At 43.8% G+C, this 23,861-nt stretch overlaps 1 protein-coding gene across 1 annotated transcript; it reads left to right on the top strand.

Moving 5' to 3' along the window:
- Positions 1–36: 36 nt before the first annotated feature.
- On the top strand, positions 37–23,509 carry mis18bp1 (MIS18 binding protein 1). Its single transcript, XM_029688541.2, has 17 exons — positions 37–124; positions 490–1,340; positions 1,455–1,589; positions 1,713–2,002; positions 4,287–4,360; positions 4,468–4,592; positions 10,649–10,739; positions 12,703–12,812; positions 12,974–13,140; positions 13,776–13,854; positions 13,976–15,002; positions 18,200–18,372; positions 18,836–18,975; positions 21,131–21,276; positions 22,383–22,470; positions 22,919–22,967; positions 23,075–23,509. The coding sequence occupies exons 2-17, from the start codon at positions 614–616 to the stop codon at positions 23,176–23,178; spliced, it is 3,525 nt and encodes a 1,174-aa protein (XP_029544401.2). The 5' UTR covers positions 37–124; positions 490–613; the 3' UTR covers positions 23,179–23,509.
- The last annotated feature ends 352 nt before the right edge of the window (positions 23,510–23,861 follow it).

Genomic DNA, 23,861 nt, shown 5'->3' on the forward strand with positions numbered 1-23,861 from the left:
TTCTTTTTGGCCACACGTTCCAAGGCCATCTCAGTGAACGGAAGTTGTTTGCGGAAGTGACGCATTTGAAATCGCCGTCCAATCACGCGACATTCGAGGGAAGTTCAAATTATGGTTCTCTGCGGTGAGTAACGTTAGTTAGCTATTTTACAGTTTATAATCAATGCATACATCCACAAATAGTATGTAATATAGAATACATAGAGTAAATCCGGAGTAAGCGCCAATAAAATAATTTACTTTTGAAACGGCATATGTCATTTTAGCAGCAAGCTGGCTAAAGTTGTTAGCTGGTTATCCATTCGTAGGCTTTCAGTTTTTAGCTAACGTTAGCTAGCTAGTTAGTAACTTGCTGGGTCAACTAGCTGCTGGTCACTTTGTTACTACCTCGTAATTCAACGACAGTACGATGTAAGCTATAGCAGCCAGCTAGCCTAGTATAACCAGATTCCAGCAAATAAATAATTATCTTCTGTTTCCCCCCCATAGAAACCAGCAATCAATGGAACATTTTGAAATGATCAGATCGTGGTTGCATATAGCTAGCTAGTTTACTTCAGTGGCTCCAGTTGACATTCCTCTACATATCGTAAAAAATCGATCGTGAAAAAACATGTTTACCCCGTCAAGACACAGAGAATCAATTTGTTTTCATGAAGAAGACCCAGTTGGTAGAGACCGAATTATTTTCCCTGCATTGAAGGCTTTTAGGACAAGCGAGGTGATATCCAGGGAACTCGAAAGTCCAGCCAAGGTATTTGCGAGGATGAAAGCTAGAGTACAGGCAGTAATAATACCGGTTGAGAACGAGAGGACCAAAACGCCTAACCCCGTGAGAGAAAAGCGAATCCAAGAAGAACATGGTGGAGTAATGAGCTCGCCTAGAAAACGACATAAGCATTTGGTGAACTATGAACAAAAGGAAACCGAGGACCTTGAATTCACTTATGATGCAGAGGTTCTGACCCTTTCACCTTTTCAATCGCCAAGCCAGGGTTTGACACATTCACACTTTATGGTCCACCCCCAAGACCTTCAACGACAGTCACCGCTGAAAGACATGGGTAGTAGTGCGGTCAAGCCAACCAACATAAATGCACAAAAGCAAGGCCCAGCTCTGGATGCTTTCTCAACAAAGTCCCAAAGGAAAGCTTTGTCATACCCGCACACTCTGCTCAGCTCAAATGACACCCAACGACCAACACCCCTCAAATACTTAAAAAGTGCCTCCCAGACAACCAACATAACTACACCAGTGAAAAGGTTAAAGTCAATGGAAGATTGCAATGGAAAAATTAAATTTGGGGCACACAACATTGTACACGATGAATCAGTTTTCAGTAAGTTGTTTCAATTATCCTCAATTATTGTGTCAATCAAGGTTGCTCGGTTGTCAGAATACTTTAATTTATGACTTTGAGAAGTAAAATGATTTGTTTTTGTTTTCTGCACAGGGTCCGAAGTTGTTTTGGATGGACTGCCATGCCTGGATTCTAGAGCAAATACGTTTGCTCTTCTGAAAGAGAGAAGACGAAAAAGGGACCAACAAGACGGTTATCAAGAGAGCAGCCGGCAGGATCCCATGAAAGGTGACCGCTAGAAATGCAGAGTAGTGACTGGTCTTCTGATTCTAATGACTCAAACGCCATACGTGAACTGTTATCAACCTGTGATGTCGACTCAACAAACCATCAACCGCTTTCTCTTTACAGGATGTGAGCGCAGCGTGTCGACCCATGCACAACCCACAGTGGGCACCGGAGAGGACGCCAGTGTGAACGTGACCAGTAGTGTGCCCACTGGTCTATCAGAAACCAGCATTCCGTCGAGGCCAGATGCCGGCCTTGGTCAGTGTGAGTTTTACCATGACAAGCCTCCCCCCAGGCCCATCCCAGACCTGGTGCACGACCCCCTCCTGCAGGTCTCACCGAAGATCTCCATTCCAAAGAAGCAGGAGGCTGTATTCCGAGCAAAGCACATAGCAGAGTCCACTGGATCCAATGTAAGTAGATGGTCTTGATGATACTGCTTTCTTTGGATTTGTAGGCTGATGACTGGTGCTGTTTCCTCTGGGTTCATTGCTTTTAGCTTGGTATTTTTACTGGGAGGTAATGTTTTCTTGTATGGCACTTAAGTTTTCTATCAGGACTTGCATAACCATAGATGTATACTTATATACAGTGGGGCAAAAAAGTATTTAGTCAGCCACCAATTGTGCAAGTTCTCCCACTTAAAAAGATGAGATAGGCCTGTAATTTTAATCATAGGTGCACTTCAACTATGACAGACAAAATGAGGAAAACAAATCCAGAAAATCACATTGTAGGATTTTTAATGAATTTATTTGCAAATTATTGTGGAAAATAAGTATTTGGTCACCTACAAACAAGCAAGATTTCTGGCTCTCGCAGGCCTGTACTTCTTCTTTAAGATGCTCCTCTGTCCTCCACTCGTTACCTGTATTAATGGCACCTGTTTGAGCTTGTTATCAGTATAAAAGACACCTGTCCACAACCTCAAACAGTCACACTCCAAACTCCACTATGGCCAAGACCAAAGAGCTGTCAAAGGACACCAGAAACAAAATTGTAGACCTGCACCAAGCTGGGAAGACTGAATCTGCAATAGGTAAGTAGCTTGGTTTGAAGAAATCAACTGTGGGAGCAATTATTAGGAAATGAAGACATACAAGACCACTGATAATCTCCCTCGATCTGGCGCTCCACGCAAGATCTCACCCCGTGGGGTCAAAATGATCACAAGAACGGTGAGCAAAAATCCCAGAACCACACGGGGGGATCTAGTGAATGACCTGCAGAGAGCTGGGACCAAAGTAACAAAGCCTACCATCAGCAACACACTATGCCGCCAGGGACTCAAATCCTGCAGTGCCAGACTTGTTCCCCTGCTTAAGCCAGTACATGTCCAGGCCCGTTTGAAGTTTGCTAAAGAGCATTTGGATGATCCAGAAGAAGATGAGAAGAGGAGAGAAAGAGGGAGAATGTCATATGGTCAGATGAAACCAAAATATAACTTTTTGGTAAAAACTCAACTTGTCGTGTTTGGAGGACAAAGAATGCTGAGTTGCATCCAAAGAACACCATACCTACTGTGAAGCATGGGGGTGGAAACATCATGCTTTGGGGCTGTTTTTCTGCAAAGGGACCAGGACGACTGATCCGTGTAAAGGAAAGAATGAATGGGGCCATGTATCGTGAGATTTTGAGTGAAAACCTCCTTCCATCAGCAAGGGCATTGAAGATGAAAACGTGAAGGGCCCCCCGGGTGCCGCAGTGGTTAAGGGCGCTGTACTGCAGCGCCAGCTGTGCCATCAGAGTCACTGGGTTCGCGCCCAGGCTCTGTCGTAACCGGCCGCGCCCGGGAGGTCCGTGGGGCGACGCACAATTGGCCTAGCGTCGTTAGGGAGGGTTTGGTCGGTAGGGATGTCCTTGTCTCATCGCGTACCAGCGACTCCTGTGGCGGGCCGGGCGCAGTGCACGCTAACCAAGGTTGCCAGGTGCACGGTGTACCCTCTTTGGTGCGGCTGGCTTCCGGGTTGGATGCGCGCGCTGTGTTAAGAAGCAGTACGGCTGGCTGGGTTGTGTATCGGAGGACGCATGACTTTCAACCTTCGTCTCTCCCGAGCCCGTACGGGAGTTGTAGCGATGAGACAAGATAGTAGCTACTAAACAATTGGATAACACGAAATTGGGGAGAAAAAGATGAAACGTGGCTGGGTCTTTCAGCATGACAATGATCCCAAATCACCGTCCGGGCAACGAAGGAGTGGATTCGTAAGAAGCATTTCAAGGTCCTGGAGTGGCCTAGCCAGTCTCCAGATCTCAACCCCATAGAAAATCTTTGGAGGGAGTTGAAAGTCCGTGTTGCCCAGCAACAGCCCCCAAAAAATCACTGCTCTAGAGGAGATCTGCATGGAGGAATGGGCCAAAATACCAGCAACAGTGTGTGAAAAGCTTGTGAAGATTTACAGAAAACATTTGACCTCTGTCATTGCCAACAAAGGGTATATAACAAAGTATTGACAAACTTTTGTTATTGACCAAATACTTATTTTCCACTATAATTTGCAAATAAAGTCGTAAAAAAATCCTACAATGTGATTTTCTGGATTTTTTCCCCTCATTTTGTCTGTCATAGTTGAAGTGTACCTATGATGACAATTACAGGCCTCTCATCTTTTTAAGTGGGAGAACTTGCACAATTGGTGGCTGACTAAATACTTTTTTGCCTCACTGTAACTATTTAATGTCTATTGCTTGATATAGGTTACAGGGATTCACCTTAGACACTGGCTCTTGAAGAGTAGGAACGACAGGTTTTATGTGGATGGTGTCCGTGAGTAAGTAGAATTTGTTTCTCGGAATCATATGAAGTTCACTAAACACATTATTTTTGTAAAAGCAAACATTGATTCACTTACTTAGTCTGCCTCTGCTTTCCACCAAGGGATAACAAGATGCCCTGGCACAGCAACCTCATCGCAAAGCGAATCTCAACCACACACCTGAAGACTGCTTCTGGCAGCATTTACATCCTGGTGGGAAAGATGGCCCCGGATTTCAGCGGAACTCGTAAGTCGGAAATAATCAGCCATTTTGGAATATTGGGAAAGTGAGACTCCAGAAATATTGGGACAGTGACACATTTTTTTTGTTTTGGATCTGTACTCCAGCACTTTGGATTTGAAATGAGATAATGACTATGAGGTTAAAGTGCAAGCTCCGCTTTCATTTTGGGGTATTCTCATCCATATTGGATGAACCGTTTAGAAATTATAGCAATTTTTGTACATAGTCTCCCACTTTTAGGAGACCAAAAGTATTGGGACAAATTAACTTATGTGTATTAAAGTAGTAAAAAGTTTACTATTTGGTCCCATATTCCTATCAGGCAATTACATCAAGCTTGTGACTCTACAAACCTGTTGGATGCATTTGCTGTTTGTTTTGGTTGTGTTTCATGTTATTTTGTGCCCAATAGAAATGAATGGTAAATAATATATTGTGTCATTTTGGAGTCACTTTTATTGTATACCGAACAAAAATATAAACAATATGTAAAGTGTTGCTCCCATGTTTCATGAGCTGAAATGAAAGATCCCCAGAAATGTTCCAGCATAGTTGAAAGATGAGGCATTGAAATCCTAAAATGGTGTCCAGAAGAAATAGGTGGGATTGAGCCGGGGGATAAAATGGTGTCCAGAAGAAATAGGTGGGATTGAGCCGGGGGATAAAATGGTGTCCCGAAGAAATAGGTGGGATTGAGCCGGGGGATAAAATGGTGTCCAGAAGAAATAGGTGGGATTGAGTCGGGGGATAAAATGGTGTCCAGAAGAAATAGGTGGGATTGAGTCGGGGGATAAAATGGTGTCCAGAAGAAATAGGTGGGATTGAGTCGGGGGATAAAATGGTGTCCAGAAGAAATAGGTGGGATTGAGTCGGGGATAAAATGGTGTCCAGAAGAAATAGGTGGGATTGAGTCGGGGGATAAAATGGTGTCCAGAAGAAATAGGTGGGATTGAGTCGGGGGATAAAATGGTGTCCAGAAGAAAAAGGTGGGATTGAGTCGGGGGATAAAATGACAATCAAAAAGAAACATTGAAAAAAAATCATTCTAACACTAAAAAGGAAGGGTGTTACATTCAATGCCTGTTTGGGGTATTTTGTGTCGATGCCCCATATGCTGATGCCAAGGAGGCGCTCACACACACACACACACACACACATGTAAAAATAGTGGCACACACAGTTAGCCATGCTGTTTTAATTTGATTTATCTTTGATGGGCTTTTGTTTTACATTGTTATTTTGTTGTTCTTGCCTCTTTTTTCTCTCTCTCTTTTACTGGTGGTTGGCACATCAGGTGGGTAGTTTGTTTGGGCAGTGATGGTGCTTCGGAGGGGGACAATACAGTGAGCTCAAAGTATTGGGACAGTGACACTTGTTGTTTTGGCTCTGTGCTCCAGCTCTTTGGATTTGAAATTATTCAATGACTAAGACGTTAAAGTGCAGACTGTCAGCTTTCATTTGAGGTACATTTTCGTCCATCTCGGGTGAACTGTTTTGAAATTACAGCACTTTTTATACATAGTCCCAAATTCGAGTCTGTCTAATCGAATAGAATCCACTGATTCTGAATTGAAGATAAATACTTTTGCTAAGAGTATTAATATATTATCGATTTACTGACCAGTCTCCCCCAAATCTCCCATCAATGCTATTTCGAGGGTTAATTTTTATATTAATGTCATGCTTTTTCAATCATTCCTGAACCTGAGACCAGAAGCAGGCTACCTGAGGGCAATACCAGAACAATTGGTCTATTGATTCTGTATCCTCACAACAAAAGCTGTGATGTTTGTATTTGAGCTGAAAAGCATAGTGTGAAATCTTGCGTCGTTTTATATATCAGCAGATACAGTATTCATACCCCCTTGACTTTTACCAAATGTTTTTTTAAATATTAAAAAAAAGAAAAACTTTATTTAACTAGGCAAGTCAGTTAAGAACAAATTCTTATTTACAATGATTGACGACGCTGGGCCAATTATGCGCCGCCCTTTGGGACTCCTAATCACAGCCAGATGTGATTCAGCCTGGAATCGAACCAGGGTCTGTAGTGATGCCTCTAGCACTGAGATGCAGTGCCTTAGATCGCTGTGCCACCTGGGAGCCCGTTGTTGCATTAGTCTTAATTCAAAATGGACTAAATAAATACAAATCTCACTCATCTACACACAATACCCCATAGTGACAAAGTGAAAACATGTTTCACTTTTGGCAACGATTACAGCTTTTTGGGTAAGTCTCTAAGAGCTTTACACATCTGGATTGTACAATATTTTATTTTTCCAAATTCTTCAAGCTCTGGCCAGTTGGTTGTTGACCATTGCTAGACAGCCATTTTTAAGTCTTGCCATAGATCAACATTTTAAGAATAAAGTCGGAGTACCATAACTGTATGCCTCCCTGGCACCATTTGAAATGCCTGCAGTTAGATGACCTGGTGAAACTATACTTTAGAATTGGCTTTACTTTCTCTTCTAGCACAAAATAACCATATTATTAGAGGTAGGACTATTAGGACCTGGAAGAGGTTGTGCCACAGATTATTTTCAGGATGAGGAACCACACGGATGAGGTAGAGACAGGTTGGTTTTGTATGTATGTGGTTGGTGGGGTCGAATACACTTGTTCAAACAGGTGTCACACACACGCTGTATCCCCAAAGCAATACCATTCTAACGGCCATGGTGCGTTGTCAGACTGCAAAGGGACATGGAGTTAAGGGTATCAGTCCCTGTTATGTGCCCTTCGAATTCGCTACAATGTTATCCTCAATCCCCTGCATATGCCAACACTGTGCATAGTGTATTTGAGAGAGTAACTGCTAGGACAACGAAAGGTTAACTTATAAATGTGTGCGTAGTGGCATGGTGTTTTTATATAGGCTCCACCTCCAATGAAGCAGTGTTCTAGGCCTGTGATTTAATATCTTGTTAATGTAGGTCACGGATTGTGTAGAGAAGGATTGGTGCGTTGCCTTCGGGCTCAAGGGCTGCCCCCAAACCCCTGTCATGCACTTTCCATACCCACGGGGCAGGGGTTTGGGTAAAGCCCCACCTGAGTTGGGTTATAATCATGAAACGTAAAATGACTAACAGCCAACTGGTCTAGCCACTAGCCTCCTATAAGGTGAACCAGTGGTAGCCTAAATTAGTGGTATAGCAGAGACAAATAGTCTAGAACGGAGACGATGCCCCTGTTTTGGGATATGCGTCCTTGAAGACATCACCGATAGATGGATAGTGAAAGGAGATATTAGTCTTGGCTACCAACCAGTTTATGTCAGATCAGTGATTTATTTCTTTATAGCCTGTAATTTATCTAATAGGCTTATATTTAGACCAATGACTATTTCAGGAAAGGGAGAATCCACCCATGAATATATTCAAACAGCGCCTCAGATTAGCGGGTTTGCGCATGCAGGAGTAGTCCTTGAGTTGCCTTGTCCCACAGTCACTTGTGTAAAACCCTTGCTTCATTGTTCATTCCTCCTGCAGCGGTTGGATAGGTACTTTCACTTGACCACTGTAACTGTTCGATTAGCCTACAGGTTAAGATACTCAATGGAGTGGGTCGCTATATGTTTACATTGTGCTGAAAATAGCGGTGTTGTAGTGAATTTGGAGAGCAGTTTGACATGGGACACACACAGTTAAAGTCAGAAGTTTACATACACCTTAGCCAAATACATTTAAAATCAGTTTTTCACAATTCCTGACATTTAATCCAAGTAAAACTTGGGTCTTGTCTTACGTCAGTTAGGATCACCACTTTATTTAAAGAATGTGAAATGTCAGAATAATAGTAGAGAAAATGATTTGTTTCAGGTTTTATTTCTTCAATCACATTCCCAGTGGGTCAGAAGTTTACATACACTCAATTACTAATTGGTAGCATTGCCTTAAACAATTTAAACTTGGGTCAAATATTTTGGGTAGCCTTCCACAATAAGTTGGGTGAATTTTGGCCCATTCCTCCTGACAGAGCTGGTGTAACTGGGTCAGGTTTGTAGGCCTCCTTGGTCACACACACTTTTTAAGTTCTTCCCACAAATTTTCTGTAAGATTGAGGTCAGGGCTTTGTGATGGCCACTCCAATACCTTGACTTTGTTTTCCTTAAGCCATTTTGCCACAAGTTTGGAAATATGCTTGGGGTCATTGTCCATTTGGAAAAACCATTTGCAACCAAGGTTTAACTTCCTGACTGATGTTGCTTCAATATATCCACATCATTTTCCTGCCTCATGTTGCCATCTATTTTGTGAAGTGCACCAGTCCCTCCTGCAGCAAAGCACCCCACAACATGATGCTGCCACCCCCCTGCTTCACGGTTGGGATGGTGTTCTTCGGCTTGCAGGCCCCCCCCCCCCCTTTCCTCCAAACATATCGATGGTCATTATGGCCAAACACTTCTATTTTTGTTTCATCAGACCAGAGGACATTTCTCCAAAAAGTACAATATTTGTCCCCATGTGCAGTTGTAAACCGTAGTCTGGCTTTTTTTATGGCCGTTTTGGAGCAGTGGCTTCTTCCTTGCTGAGTGGCCTTTCAGGGTTATGTCGATATTGGACTCATTCTACTGTGGGTATAGATACTTTTGTACCTGTTTCCTCCAGCATCTTCACAAGGTCCTTTGCTGCTGTTCTGGGATTGATTTGCACTTTTCGAACCAAAGTACGTTCATCTCTAGGAGACAGAACGCGTCTCCTTCCTGAGTGATATGACGGCTGCGTGGTCCCATGGTGTTTATACTTGTGTACTATTGTTTGTACAGATGAACGTGGCACCGTCAGGTGTTTGGAAATTGCTCCCAAGGATGAACCAGACTTGTGGAGGTCTCCAATTTTTTTCCTGGGCTCTTGGCTGATTTCTTTTGATTTTCCCATGATGTCATGCAAAGAGGCACTGAGTTTGAAGCTAGGCCTTGAAATACATCCACAGGTACACCTCCAATTGACTCAAATGATGTCAATTAGCCTATCAGAAGCTTTTAAAGCAATTACATAGTTTTCTGAAATTTTACAAGCTGTGTAAAGGCACAGTCAACTTAGTGTATGTAAACTTCACACCCACTGGAATTGTGATACAGGTGAAATAATCTGTCTGTAAACAATTGTTTGAAAAATTACTTGTCATGCACAAAGTCGATGTCCTAACCCACTTGCCAAAACTATAGTTTGTTAACAAGAAATGTGTTGAGTGGTCGAATAGCGAGTTTTAATGACTCCATCCTAAGTGTATGTAAACTTCTGACATCAACTGTACACATGGTCTCCAGGATCCCAAGAGAATTCCCATTATGCACAGATTTTTTGGAAGGTGTTCGTCTAGGCTACGCAGCAGAGCGTTGTAGTGAATTGTGAGGACAGACTGACAGTGACTCCTGTTTGAACCAGTTTATTAGATCATTACATTGTTGGCTATGTTTGTTTTGCTCCTACTTTTTACCCCTTTTGAAAACGTCTAGGGGTATGAATACTTTCTTTAGGCACTGTACACACTGTGCCATGGAATCAGTATATACAAAAATCTATTTTTTTGCAATCAGTGTGGCGCAGCTGTTAACATCCTGGTCCTCAAATGAAACTGGTATACTTTCTATTTATGGTATTTTTTATTCCTCAGACAGTTTTGATCCTTTATATTGGGCAGACAGGCCAGTTCCCAGCCTCCTCCCACTGCCACCTGCCGCCTCCATTTTGGGGGTAGTGCTGTAACCAATTGGTTGTTATCTTGGATTGAGCAGACCTTCCCAAACATTTCCAATAACTCCATGTAAGACATGACACTACCATTCCAATTTACAATTTTCATTTAAAAACTAAGTATCCTTCTCAAACATATTTTCCATAAATACAGGTCTTTCATCAAACACTACATTTGAGTTCAACCATAATATTAGTTTTTCTCTGGGTGATGACATTTTAATTGTACCCAGCTCTGTATTGCCTGTTTCAGAAAGAGATACTTTAAACAAGGTTTCATTTTCAATGAACCCGAAAATGAGAACTGTCAATCTGCATAAATGCTTTCTTGTTTTTTGTGCCTTTCTCCTTGACCAGAACTCCCAAAATGGCTGTTGAAGAAGTTTCTCTTTGGCTTTCCAACGGATTGGAAGAAATACCTTGAGCTCTTTTTGTCAGAGCCGAAAGGGTACGTTGTGTCACTGTGGTCCGAACCGTTTGTATCAAGCATCTCAGAGGAGGAGTGCTGATCTAGGATCTGGTGACCGAAATGTAAAACTGATCCTAGAACACTCCTCCTCTGAGAGAATTATACAAATGGCTAATGATGGGGGGGGGGGGGGGGGAGATGAGTAAGTTACTTATATTGTTTTCAACTGTATCCACTATTATTTTTGCGCTAGTCAGCTGTACCTGCACCAAAACTGTGAGTAAGACCTTTAAATAGGTCAACATTCACAAATCCCAGGACCAGACAGATTACCAGGATGTGTTCTCCGAGCATGCGCTGACCATTTTGAAGCTCTCCCTGAGCCAGTCTTTAAAACCTTATTGTTTCAAGCAGACAACCATAGTTCCTGTGCCCAGGAACGCCAAGGTAACCTGTCTAAATCACTATCACCCCGTGGGCACTCACATCTGTAGCCATGAAATGCTTTGAAAGACTTGTCATGGCTCACCTCAACACCATCCCAGAGTCCATGGACCCACTCAAATTCAGATACCGCACCAAAAGATCCACAGATGACGTAATCTCTATTGCACTCCACACTGCCCTTTCACACCTGGACAAAAGGAACACCTATGTGAGAATGATGTTCATTGACTACAGCTCAGTGTTCAACACCATAGTTCCCTCAAAGCTCATCTCTAAGCTTTGGACCCTGGGACTAAACACCTCCCTCTGCAACTGGACCCTGTACTTTCTGACGGGTCGCCCCCAGGTGGTAAGGGTAGGTAACAACACATCCACCATCCAGGGGTGCGTGCTCAGTTCAGTCCCTTCCTGTACTCCCTGTTCACCCACGACTGCACGGCCACGCACGACTCACACCATCATTAAGTTTGCAGACATTACGGTGGTAGGCCTGATCACCAACGGCAAGAGGTCAGAGACGCTAGGACAACAACCCCCCCCCCCCCCCCTCAATATTAGCAAGACAAAGGAGCTGATCATGGACTACAGGAAACGGAGGACCGTTGTGAGGTGTTGTTGCCTACCCTTACCACGGGAGCTTCAAGTTCCTTGGTGTACACATCACTGAGGCCCTATCATGGTCCAAACACACCAACAGTCATGAAGAGGGCATGGCAATGCCTATTTCCCCTCAGGAGGCTGAAAAGATTTGTCATGGGACCTCAGATTCTCAAAAGGTTCTACAGCTGCATCATCGAACATCCTGACTCGTTGCATCACAGCCTGGTATGGCAATTGCTCTGCAAAATTATCAAATTCCAGCCATCCAAGTCATAGACTGTTCTTTCTGCTTCCGCACGGCAAGCGGTACCAGAGCGTCGAGTCTGGGACCAACAGGCTCCTGAACAGCTTCTACCCCCAAGCCATAAGACTGCTGAACAGTTAATCAAATGACCACCCAGAATATTTACATCGACCCCATTATTATTTGTTATTTTTTTGCACAGGCTCAATGTACACACTGGATTCTAACCACACACTCACTGATACTCCAACACACACAAAACACACATTCACATTCCTTCACACTCTTCATACTCTGCTGCTACTATGCATAGTCATTTTACCTCGACCTACATATTACCTCGACTAACCGGTGCCCCCGCACATTGACTCGGTACTGGTACCCCTTGTATATAGCCTTGTTATTGTTATTTTATTGTGTTACTATTTTTCCTTTTAGTTTATTTAATTTAACACATTTTTCATACTTAAAAAAAAACCTCTACATTGTTTAAGAACTTGTAAGGAAGCATTTCACGGGAAGGTCTACACCTATTGTATTTCGCGCATGTGACAAATACATTTAATTTAATTTGAAAGCTCCTTATTTTTCTTTCATAGCTTGTTCTCCATTTTATTTGAAAAGAGAATCTTCTCCCTTTGGGCTACTCGGGTTGAACACTGTAGTCATATCGGTTAACATCCAGTCTTTCTGTTGGGTCTTCAAATGCAGTTCAGAAGGTAAAAAAGGGAGCAAGGGCCTGATAACACCCCGGAACCAAAACCACCTCTCCACCAAGACGCAGGACAACACATCCCAAAAGCCCAATGCCACTAAGAGATGTGAGTCCAAAAGTTGGCATCACAAATGCTCACTGTATTTATACTGGCAGTTACATGTCTGTTGTTTTCATCCAGATTCGATTCATTGCTATTTCTCTGTAGAGACTTTCTTCCTGTTTGTTTAATCTTCCTGTTTATGTTTAATCTTCCTTGTCCTGCAGCTGCTTGTTCCTGTGCCACCAGTGCGGTGAACAGTGCTAATGTTTCCCGGAGTGGCCGCCTTATCAAACCTCCTCTGGAGTACTGGAAAGGGGCCAGAGTCCTCTTGGATTCTGACATGAACGTCACCATTCATGGGGGTTATGACGATTCGTCTATGCTTTACTCTGTAAGCTGTTCCATGGACCTCTGCTTCAATTAGTCTTCTGTTGTAGAGCACCGTATCTCCCCAGCCATTCTACCTATTCTATATATTGTTCTAACACATCGGAGTCCACTAATCACCAAGCCCCTTCATTAGTTGAATCAGGTGCTCTAGTTGTGGAATTACATTCAACACATGGAATGGCTGGGTGTAATCAGAGGTTTGGGACACACTGCATCCCACTGCTGGTTGCCTCTGAATCTAAGCAGGGTTGGTCCTGGTCGGTTCCTGGATGAGGGCCAGTAGGAGGCACTCTTTCCTCTGGTCTAAAAACAAATATCCCAATGCCCCAGGGCAGTGATTGGGGACATTGCCCTGTGTAGGGTGCCGTCTTTCGGATGGGACGTTAAACTGGTGTCCTGGCACTTATCGTAAGAGTAGGGGTGTTAACCCCGGTGTTCTGGCTAAATTCCCAATCTGGCTCTCATACCATCACGGTTACGTAATCATGCCCAGCTTCCAATTGGCTCATTCATCTCCCCTCTCCCCTGTAACTATTCCCCATGTCGTTGCTTTACATGATAATGTGTTCTCAGTCAACTTACCTTGTAAAATGAAGGTAAAATATTCATTGCTATGCTATTTCCCTACTTTCTCAGCAAGTCAGCACACCTGTAGCCAGAGTACTGTTAGACGGACCACCAAAACCGGCCAAGGTTTTCTTACCTCCAGCGGAAGGTATGTTTAAATATATATATATATATATACATAAGCCTTGGAATGCATTTATCCTCATATTGTAGCTGCAACAAAGATGGGGACTACATTGTATTTGACAGTGTTATGTTGTGTTCTACAGAGCGGCTGCGAGGTGACACTAGTGAAGAGGAGACTATGCCTTTGAGAAAGGTGAAAGCTTATCACCGGCCTTCGAAGTCAAAGCCAGAGGATAAGTCACCTCACAGGGCCCGCAAGTCTCGGTGGTGTAAGGCTGAAGACAACGTCCTTTCCAGGGTCCCCAAAAGGCCCAAGAACGCCAGCCGAGAGCCTCACAGGTCCATGTCTTTGGAGAACCCCTCTCACAGTTACCGAGGAAGACCCAATGAAGCAAGTCCAAACTCTCAGTGGTCTAAGCCTGAGAACCCCTCCACCAAGGGTCCGGGCAGGCCCAAGAGGGTCAGCCCAGCATCTCAGGGGTCCAAGTCTGAAGTGATCCTCTCTCCCAAGCTCCAGGGTCGGCCCAGGAAGACCGGCCAAAGATCTTGGAGTGCAACGGCGCCTGCCGCATATGCAGACCGTTCCCCACAATCCCCTCCACGTCGCTATCTCCAGGGTGCTAACAAACAGCACAGCGATGACTCGGACAAAGCCAATACATCCTCAGAGCTGTTACCAGTGAAACAAGTCAATCAGTCAGAAAAAGTAGACCCTCCGAGAGTGCTTGATTTGCCAAAGAAGAGGGTCCGTCGTCAGATGCTCCCAGCGAAACTCCTGGATGACATTGTGAAAGAAACGGAGAAACCTGCGCCCACAACGACCTACCCACGGAGGCTGACGCGGAATAGGAACGTTCAGTACGTTAGTCACAGTAGTGACAGAGAGTCCCAGTCTGATGACGACTTCACACAGAAGAAAAAGCCCAAGGCAGTCAAAACGGGACCCATAAAGTCATGGGGTACGATAACACGTGGAAGGGTTCTGGAAGATTCTCAGACATCATCGGGTGGTTCGTCGACTTCCCAGGACGACTGTAAGAAGAAATTGAGTAAAAGGGACAGTCCACTGACACTGAGAGGAAAAGGCAGCAAGTTCCTCAGGGTTCAGCAGAGAGAAAAGGAAGAATATGGAGATCAGTGGACAGAGGCAGAACTGTTGAAACTACATGAGTACGTTTGCTACAGTTGTCTTCATAGTGGTATTATGTACAAACAAATGGCAGTGAGCAGCCAGATGACTATAATATAGTTGACGAGAAAGTATGTCATCACTCGGTTTACTCAACTCTGGTTAAACAATAGTCTCCTTATATAATGTACAATGTTGAAGAAAAGTTTCAAATTAGCTAGCATGCTTAAAATGTGTGCCTCCCGGGTGGCGCAGTGGTTAAGGGCGCTGTACTGCAGCTGTGCCACCAGAGACTCTGGGTTTGCGCCCAGGCTCTGTCGCGACCGGGAGGTCTGTGGGGCGACGCACAATTGGTCTAACGTCGTCCGGGTTAGGGAGGGCTTGGCCGGTAGGGATGTCCTTGTCTCATCGCGCACCAGCGACTCCTGTGACGGGCCGGGCGCAGTGCGCGCTAACCAAGGTTGCCAGGTGCACGGTGTTTCCTCCGACACATTGGTGCGGCTGGCTTCCGGGTTGGATGGCGCTGTGTTAAGAAGCAGTGCGGCTTGGTTGGGTTGTGTATCGGAGGACGCATGACTTTCAACCTTCGTCTCTCCCGAGCCCGTACGGGAGTTGTAGCGATGAGACAAGATAGTAGCTACTAAACAACCTTCGTCTCTCCCGAGCCCGTACGGGAGTTGTAGCGATGAGACAAGATAGTAGCTACTAAACAACCTTCGTCTCTCGTGAGCCCGTACGGGAGTTGTAGCGATGAGACAAGATAGTAGCTACTACAACAACCTTCGTCTCTCCCGAGCCCGTACGGGAGTTGTAGCGATGAGACAAGATAGTAGCTACTAAACAACCTTCGTCTCTCCTGAGCCCGTACGGGAGTTGTAGCGATGAGACAAGATAGTAGCTACTAAACAACCTTCGTCTCTCCTGAGCCGTACGGGAGTTGTAGCGATGAGACAAGATAGTAGCTACTAAACAACCTTCGTCTCTCCCGAGCCGTACGGGAGTTGTAGCGATGAGACAAGATAGTAGCTACTACAACAACCTTCGTCTCTCCCGAGCCGTACGGGAGTTGTAGCGATGAGACAAGATAGTAGCTACTAAACAACCTTCGTCTCTCCCGAGCCGTACGGGAGTTGTAGCGATGAGACAAGATAGTAGCTACTAAACAACCTTCGTCTCTCCCGAGCCGTACGGGAGTTGTAGCGATGAGACAAGATAGTAGCTACTACAACAACCTTCGTCTCTCCCGAGCCCGTACGGGAGTTGTAGCGATGAGACAAGATAGTAGCTACTAAACAACCTTCGTCTCTCCCGAGCCGTACGGGAGTTGTAGCGATGAGACAAGATAGTAGCTACTAAACAACCTTCGTCTCTCCTGAGCCCGTACGGGAGTTGTAGCGATGAGACAAGATAGTAGCTACTACAACAACCTTCGTCTCTCCCGAGCCCGTACGGGAGTTGTAGCGATGAGACAAGATAGTAGCTACTAAACAACCTTCGTCTCTCCTGAGCCCGTACGGGAGTTGTAGCGATGAGACAAGATAGTAGCTACTAAACAACCTTCGTCTCTCCCGAGCCGTACGGGAGTTGTAGCGATGAGACAAGATAGTAGCTACTACAACAACCTTCGTCTCTCCCGAGCCCGTACGGGAGTTGTAGCGATGAGACAAGATAGTAGCTACTAAACAACCTTCGTCTCTCCCGAGCCGTACGGGAGTTGTAGCGATGAGACAAGATAGTAGCTACTAAACAACCTTCGTCTCTCCTGAGCCCGTACGGGAGTTGTAGCGATGAGACAAGATAGTAGCTACTAAACAACCTTCGTCTCTCCTGAGCCGTACGGGAGTTGTAGCGATGAGACAAGATAGTAGCTACTAAACAACCTTCGTCTCTCCCGAGCCGTACGGGAGTTGTAGCGATGAGACAAGATAGTAGCTACTACAACAACCTTCGTCTCTCCCGAGCCGTACGGGAGTTGTAGCGATGAGACAAGATAGTAGCTACTAAACAACCTTCGTCTCTCCCGAGCCGTACGGGAGTTGTAGCGATGAGACAAGATAGTAGCTACTACAACAACCTTCGTCTCTCCCGAGCCCGTACGGGAGTTGTAGCGATGAGACAAGATAGTAGCTACTAAACAACCTTCGTCTCTCCCGAGCCGTACGGGAGTTGTAGCGATGAGACAAGATAGTAGCTACTAAACAACCTTCGTCTCTCCCGAGCCGTACGGGAGTTGTAGCGATGAGACAAGATAGTAGCTACTAAACAACCTTCGTCTCTCCCGAGCCCGTACGGGAGTTGTAGCGATGAGACAAGATAGTAGCTACTAAACAACCTTCGTCTCTCCCGAGCCGTACGGGAGTTGTAGCGATGAGACAAGATAGTAGCTACTAAACAACCTTCGTCTCTCCCGAGCCCGTACGGGAGTTGTAGCGATGAGACAAGATAGTAGCTACTAAACAACCTTCGTCTCTCCCGAGCCGTACGGGAGTTGTAGCGATGAGACAAGATAGTAGCTACTAAACAACCTTCGTCTCTCCCGAGCCCGTACGGGAGTTGTAGCGATGAGACAAGATAGTAGCTACTAAACAACCTTCGTCTCTCCCGAGCCCGTACGGGAGTTGTAGCGATGAGACAAGATAGTAGCTACTAAACAACCTTCGTCTCTCCCGAGCCGTACGGGAGTTGTAGCGATGAGACAAGATAGTAGCTACTAAACAACCTTCGTCTCTCCCGAGCCGTACGGGAGTTGTAGCGATGAGACAAGATAGTAGCTACTAAACAACCTTCGTCTCTCCCGAGCCGTACGGGAGTTGTAGCGATGAGACAAGATAGTAGCTACTAAACAACCTTCGTCTCTCCCGAGCCGTACGGGAGTTGTAGCGATGAGACAAGATAGTAGCTACTAAACAACCTTCGTCTCTCCCGAGCCGTACGGGAGTTGTAGCGATGAGACAAGATAGTAGCTACTAAACAACCTTCGTCTCTCCCGAGCCGTACGGGAGTTGTAGCGATGAGACAAGATAGTAGCTACTAAACAACCTTCGTCTCTCCTGAGCCCGTACGGGAGTTGTAGCGATGAGACAAGATAGTAGCTACTAAACTATTGGATACCATGAAATTGGGGAGAAAAAAGGGGAAATTTAAATAAAAAAATGTATATAAAAAAAAAAGTGTGCAATGTGCCTTGTTTTATACAGAAACAGTATGTCAACTTCCTGTGTGTACGTTTGGCTTTCAGGGCTGTGACGTCACTTCCTAAACACACTTCTGACTTCTGGGTGAACGTTGCCATGGAGGTGGGCAGCCATTCAGCTGAGGACTGCCAGAAGCAGTACAATGCCCAGGCCCCCACTTTCTTGGCACCTTCCAAGGCCACCAAGAAAAGAGACGTTCTGCAGAAGAAGGAGCCATGTAAGTTACCTTGTCTAGCATTTTTATCCTTAATAAATCCATCAAGGCATCTTGATGTATTCGTGTAGGTTTCCCATCCAAGCTCTAACCAAGACAGTCCCTGCTTAGCTTCTGTGATTTACACATTTACTTTTAAATGTTAAATCACAATCTATACAATCTGTCCATTTAATAAGATTTACAGAGAATCTATGTATTTGTATTTATTACAGATCCCCACTCTTCCTGGGGTCCAGCATAATTAAGGCAGTTATACCATTTTAAAACATTAGAATACATTCACAACAGATTTTACAACAACATTAAGTGTGTGTGTTTTCAGGCCCCTATTCTACTACCACATATCTACAACACAAAATCTGTGTATAGTGCTTATGTTATTTTGTGTTTGTATGCATGTGCCTATGTTTGTTGCTTCACAGTCCCCGCTGTGACAATGTCATATATTATATTTGAACTGTAGTGGTGGAACCACCCCGGATAACTGCAAGGAAGGGCACGCTGAAGAGGAAGCAGCAGGTGCGAAACCTCCTGGACCACATGCCCAAAGACGACCACGATGACATCTTCAACAGCTCGCCCATGCAGAACAAGCGGGTGAAGGTGTGTTTCCGCCTGGGGTGCACCATTTCAACCACTCAGCAATGTTCAGTTTTTTAAAAGTTATTTTGGAAAATATTGCTTATATGCACATAATGTGGTGCTGGAGGTCAACGAATACATTCAGCAAAATTCAAAGAAGTCTCTGCACACATTGTAGAATAATAGTGAAGACATCAAAACTATGAAATAACACATGGAATCATGTAGTAACCAAAAAAAGTATTAAACAAATAAAACATATATGAGATTCAAATAGCCTTTGCCTTGATGACCGCTTTGCACACTCTTGACATTCTCTCAACCAGCTTCACCTGGAATGCTTTTCCAACAGTCTTGAAGGAGTTCCCACATATGTTGAGCACTTGTTGGCTGCTTTTCCTTCACTCTGCAGTCCGACTCATCCCAAACCATCTCAGTCGGGGGATTGTGGAGGCTTGGTCATCTGATGCAGCATTCCATCACTCTCATTTTTGGTAAAATAGCCCTGCACCGCCTGGAGGTGTGTTGGGTCATTGTCCTGTTGATAAACTAATTATAGTCCCACTAAGCCCAAACCAGATGGGATGGCGTATCGCTGTGCCATGCTGGTTCAGTCTGCGTTGCATTCTAAATAAATTTGTGTCACCCGCAAAGCACTCCCACACCATAACACCACCTCCTCCATTCTATACGGTGGGAAATACACATGCAGAGATCATCCGTACCGCGTGTCACAAAGACGGTGGTTGGAACCAAAAATCTCCAATTTGGACTCATCAGACCAAAGGACAAATTTCCACTGGTCTAATGTCCATTGCTCATGTTTCTTGGCACAAGCAAGTCTCTTCTTATTGGTGTCCTTTAGTAGTGGTTTCTTGGCAGCAATTCAACCATGAAGGCCTGATTCACGCAGTCTCCTCTGAGCATGAGATGTGTCCGTTACTTGAACTCTGAAGCATTTATTTGGGCTGCAATTTCTGAGGCTGGTAACTCTAATGAACGTATCCTCTGCAGCAGAGGTAACTCTGGGTCTTCCATTCCTGTGGCAGTCCTCATGAGAGCCAGTTTCATCATTGCGCTTGATGGTTTTTGAGACTACATTTGAATGTTCAAAGTTCTTGAAATTTTCCGTATTGACTGACCTTCATGTCTTTTACTAAAGGAATGATCAACTGTCGTTTCTCTTTGCTTATTTGAGCTGTTCTTGCGATTTAATATGTACTTGGTCTTTTACCAAATAGGGATATATTTTGTATACCACCCATACCTTGTCACAACACAACTGATTGGCTCCAACACATTAATTAAGAAGGAATGAAATTCCACAAATTGAATTTTTACAAGGCATACCTGTTAATTTAAATGCATTCCAGGTTGACTACCTCATGAAGCTGGTTGAGAGAATGTCACATGTGCAAAGCTGTCAAGGCAAAGGGTGGCTAATTCATTCTCAAATATAATATACATTTTAATTTTTTTAACACTTTTTTGGGGTTACTACATGAAGCAGCCAACAAGTGCTCTGCATATGTGGGAACTCCTTCAAGAATCTTGGGGCGGCAGGGTAGCCTAGTGGTGATGGCTGGACTAGTAACCGGAAGGTTGAAAGTTCAAATCCCCGAGCTGACATGGTACAAATCTGTCGTTCTGCCCCCGAACAGGCAGTTAACCCACTGTTCCTAGGCCGTCATTGTAAATAAGAATTTGTTCTTAACTGACTTGCTTAGTTAAATAAAGGTTAAAAAAATAAATACAAATTAAAGACTGTTGGAAAAGCATTCCACGTGAAGCTAGTTGAGAGAGAGAATGCTAAGAGTCTGCAAAGCTGTCATCAAGACTACTTTGAAGAATGTCAAATATATTTTGATTTGTTTAACGCATTTTTTGGGTTACTACATGTGTTATTTCATAGTTTTGATGTCTTCACTATTATTCTACAATGTAGAAAATAGTCAAAATAAAGAAAAACCCTTGAACAAGTAGGTGTTATAAAACCTTTTACTGGTAGTGTAGAGAGATTGTCATGTTGCTTTCATGTGCAAAATGTATATTTAACAGCAGCTGATAGATTGCTTGTGTACCAAATTGATATTTCAAGACAGCCGACAGCTTAAAAGAAGTCTTGTAGCAGTCAGAAATGGAGTGCCAGAACTGAATGTGCCCTGTTGTGAATTAGTTGCCCACAGTGTCTCCCAATGGGAAAGAAGATGTGTTCATGGACTCTGAGCATGACCCACAAACCCCCAGCTCATCAAGATTCCCATCAGTGAAAACTCCTCAGTGTCTCCACATCACCCCCGGCATGATGGGCTCTGTGAACAGGTAAACGCTCAGTTGGTATAGCATGGTGACCCTGGCCTGATGGGCTCGGGGGACACGGTGGTGCTCATCTGGTAGAGCATGGCCCTTGCAATGCCAGGGTAGTGGGTTCGACACATCTGAAATCAGGCTACCTGATGGGACTTTAGATAAATGCAGAAAATCGCCAATCAAAATAAACGTTTTACCACAGTGACCATGTTATTTTTGCGAAGCCTATTTGATTCTTTACGTTTATGTGAAAACTATTTCTAAGATGCGTACTTTGTTTTTCCAAACTCACTTCACTTGCGCATAAACACGGAGTGTACAAAACATTAGAAAAACCTGCTCTTTCCATGAGACTGACTCGCTGAAAACAATGATTCCTTATTGATGTCACTTGTTAAATCCACTTCAATCAGTGTAGATGAAGGGGAGGAGACATGTTAAAGAAGGTTTAAGCCTTGAGACAACTGAGACATGGATTGTGTATGTGTGCCATTCAGAGTGAATGGGGGGGAGGGGGGAAAAAAGTGCTTTTGAACGATGTATCGTAGTAGGTACCGGTTTGTGTCAAGAACGGCAACGCTGCTGGGTTTTTCACGCTCAACAGTTTCCCCATGTGTATCAAGAATGGTCCACCACCCCAAGGACTTCTAGCCAACTTTGGCTGTGGGAAGCATTGGAGTCAACATGGGCCAGGATCCTTGTAGAGGATTTGGGGGGGTGAGCGCAACTCAATATTAGGAAGGTGTTATTGATGTTTTGTACACTCAGTGCTGATCAAATACACTGCTGGAACGCCGATTTAAGCTGTTTACATGTCCTAATAGTTTGATAGATGTTTTAATCTGTGCATGCTCACTTCGAATTGGACTTTTCTCCAATTTTAAGATGAGTAGAATAAGGTGTTTACATTACTTTTCCCATACAAGGTCTTCTACCATAATCAGTTAATGTTGAATTATTAGTGTGCATGTAAACGTACTCATTGACATGTTTTTGTTTTTAAATCAGTCACTCATAGTAGCCTGTTATTACAAGAGAGGTGATACTACCAGTAAATAAATGATTGTTGGTTTTCTCACCATTTGTAAAATCAGAAACTTTTCATCAAATTTTTTCAGAGACAAAGATGACAGGTATATCTACCAACTTCAAAAAAGAATGAAAAAAGGCCAAGCGAAGCTGCACAAATTGGGGGCTGCTTCAAAGGTAGGCTGTTTTGAAAGGAATATTTCTGAGGAGCTTATTGACCAAAGAAGGGCCATATACACACACACACACTGTATTTCTGGGGCCATTGTGAAAATGAACTCGTCTCAAGGATGACAGGAACAACTGTCTAGTGTAGTGCTCTGGGGAAAGTCGGGAGAGGAGACCTTTTTAAAGTCATTCAGTCATAAGAATATGCCAATAGAGTTCTTGTTGTTAAACAGGATGTAAATACCACAGGAGGTTAGTGGCACCTTAACTGGGAACGACGGGCTCGTGGTGATGGCTAGAGCGGAATGATTTGAATGATATCAAACACATGGTTTCCGTTCAATTCGCTCCGTTCTAGCTGTTATTATGAGCTGTCCTCCCCTGCGCAGTCTCCACTTATATATAATATACAGACAGACAGAATTTTATTCAATGTTTTTCTACATTTTCCATCTAGTACATGCCAACTCCATCAGCCAAACGTGTTTTGAAGAGATGCAATACCGGTAAGTGTTCTTTTGAATTAAGATTTTGTCTTGATGTATTTGTATACTTGCATAACTTGAGAATTTGGAAACTTTATTCACTCAATAATGTTTTACTTGTGTTTCAGCGGAGAATGATTCTTTTGTGGTGTGGGAAATGTTCCCTGACAAGGACGACCATTCAGGGGAAAGTGGGGAAGAAGAGGATTATTATTTTATGGATGATGACTGAGCTGCAGATTCACCATGGGTCTCTTCACTAGACTCCAAGCAGGCCGAAAAGGGGAGGGACCTACCTGACTTTATCTAATAAGAAATGCTAGTTTTCCTTGCAAAACGTTTAGCTATCGTTTGTACTAATTAATACACCCTGTTTGGATTATTACGTTTTAAAACAGGAAATGAAATGCTGTAACATTGTCAAAAGTTATACATACACTGTATAGTTGTCAATTACGTTCTGTGATTCAATCCCCACTGCTGTTTTAAAATGTGTTTAAAATGTTTTGTTTATATATTGTGCCACAAAATGCAGAGGCTTTTTACAATAAATGTTAACTCTAGTTCTTTGCACGACTCCAATAAATTTGGACTTCTTTTTACTTGTTAGCAAAACTATTTTAGAGGTATTTGTTTGGTTGAGGGGGGTTGCGGGCAGAACATTTTTGCCCTTGCTACAGTCTGCTATATCGGTCTGCTAGTACAGGACTAGCAAAGGACCAGTGCACTACTTATATGATTCTTTAAAAAAATATATATATTATTATTCAGATTTTTTCAGGGGGTGTTGCAGTACCCCAACTTCCCACAGCCATATGGCCCCTGTGTCCTGATATGCAGCTCAGACTGATCAAGACATTTTGTGAGCAAACAATCCAATTGTTGCAGAACCAATGAGAAAAATAAGAGTTTTTT

Source organism: Oncorhynchus nerka, linkage group LG18, assembly GCF_034236695.1.
Source record: "Oncorhynchus nerka isolate Pitt River linkage group LG18, Oner_Uvic_2.0, whole genome shotgun sequence".
Classification (NCBI taxonomy): Eukaryota; Metazoa; Chordata; class Actinopteri; order Salmoniformes; family Salmonidae; genus Oncorhynchus; species Oncorhynchus nerka.

Bases quoted from the DNA above. Each gene is read 5' to 3' on its own strand.
- mis18bp1 (XM_029688541.2), top strand. From the start codon at position 614: ATGTTTACCCCGTCAAGACACAGAGAATCAATTTGTTTTCATGAAGAA. The intron at 10,740-12,702 runs GTACGTTGTGTC...CTTCAAATGCAG, and splicing joins TTTTTGTCAGAGCCGAAAGG to TTCAGAAGGTAAAAAAGGGA. The intron at 22,968-23,074 runs GTAAGTGTTCTT...CTTGTGTTTCAG, and splicing joins TTTGAAGAGATGCAATACCG to CGGAGAATGATTCTTTTGTG.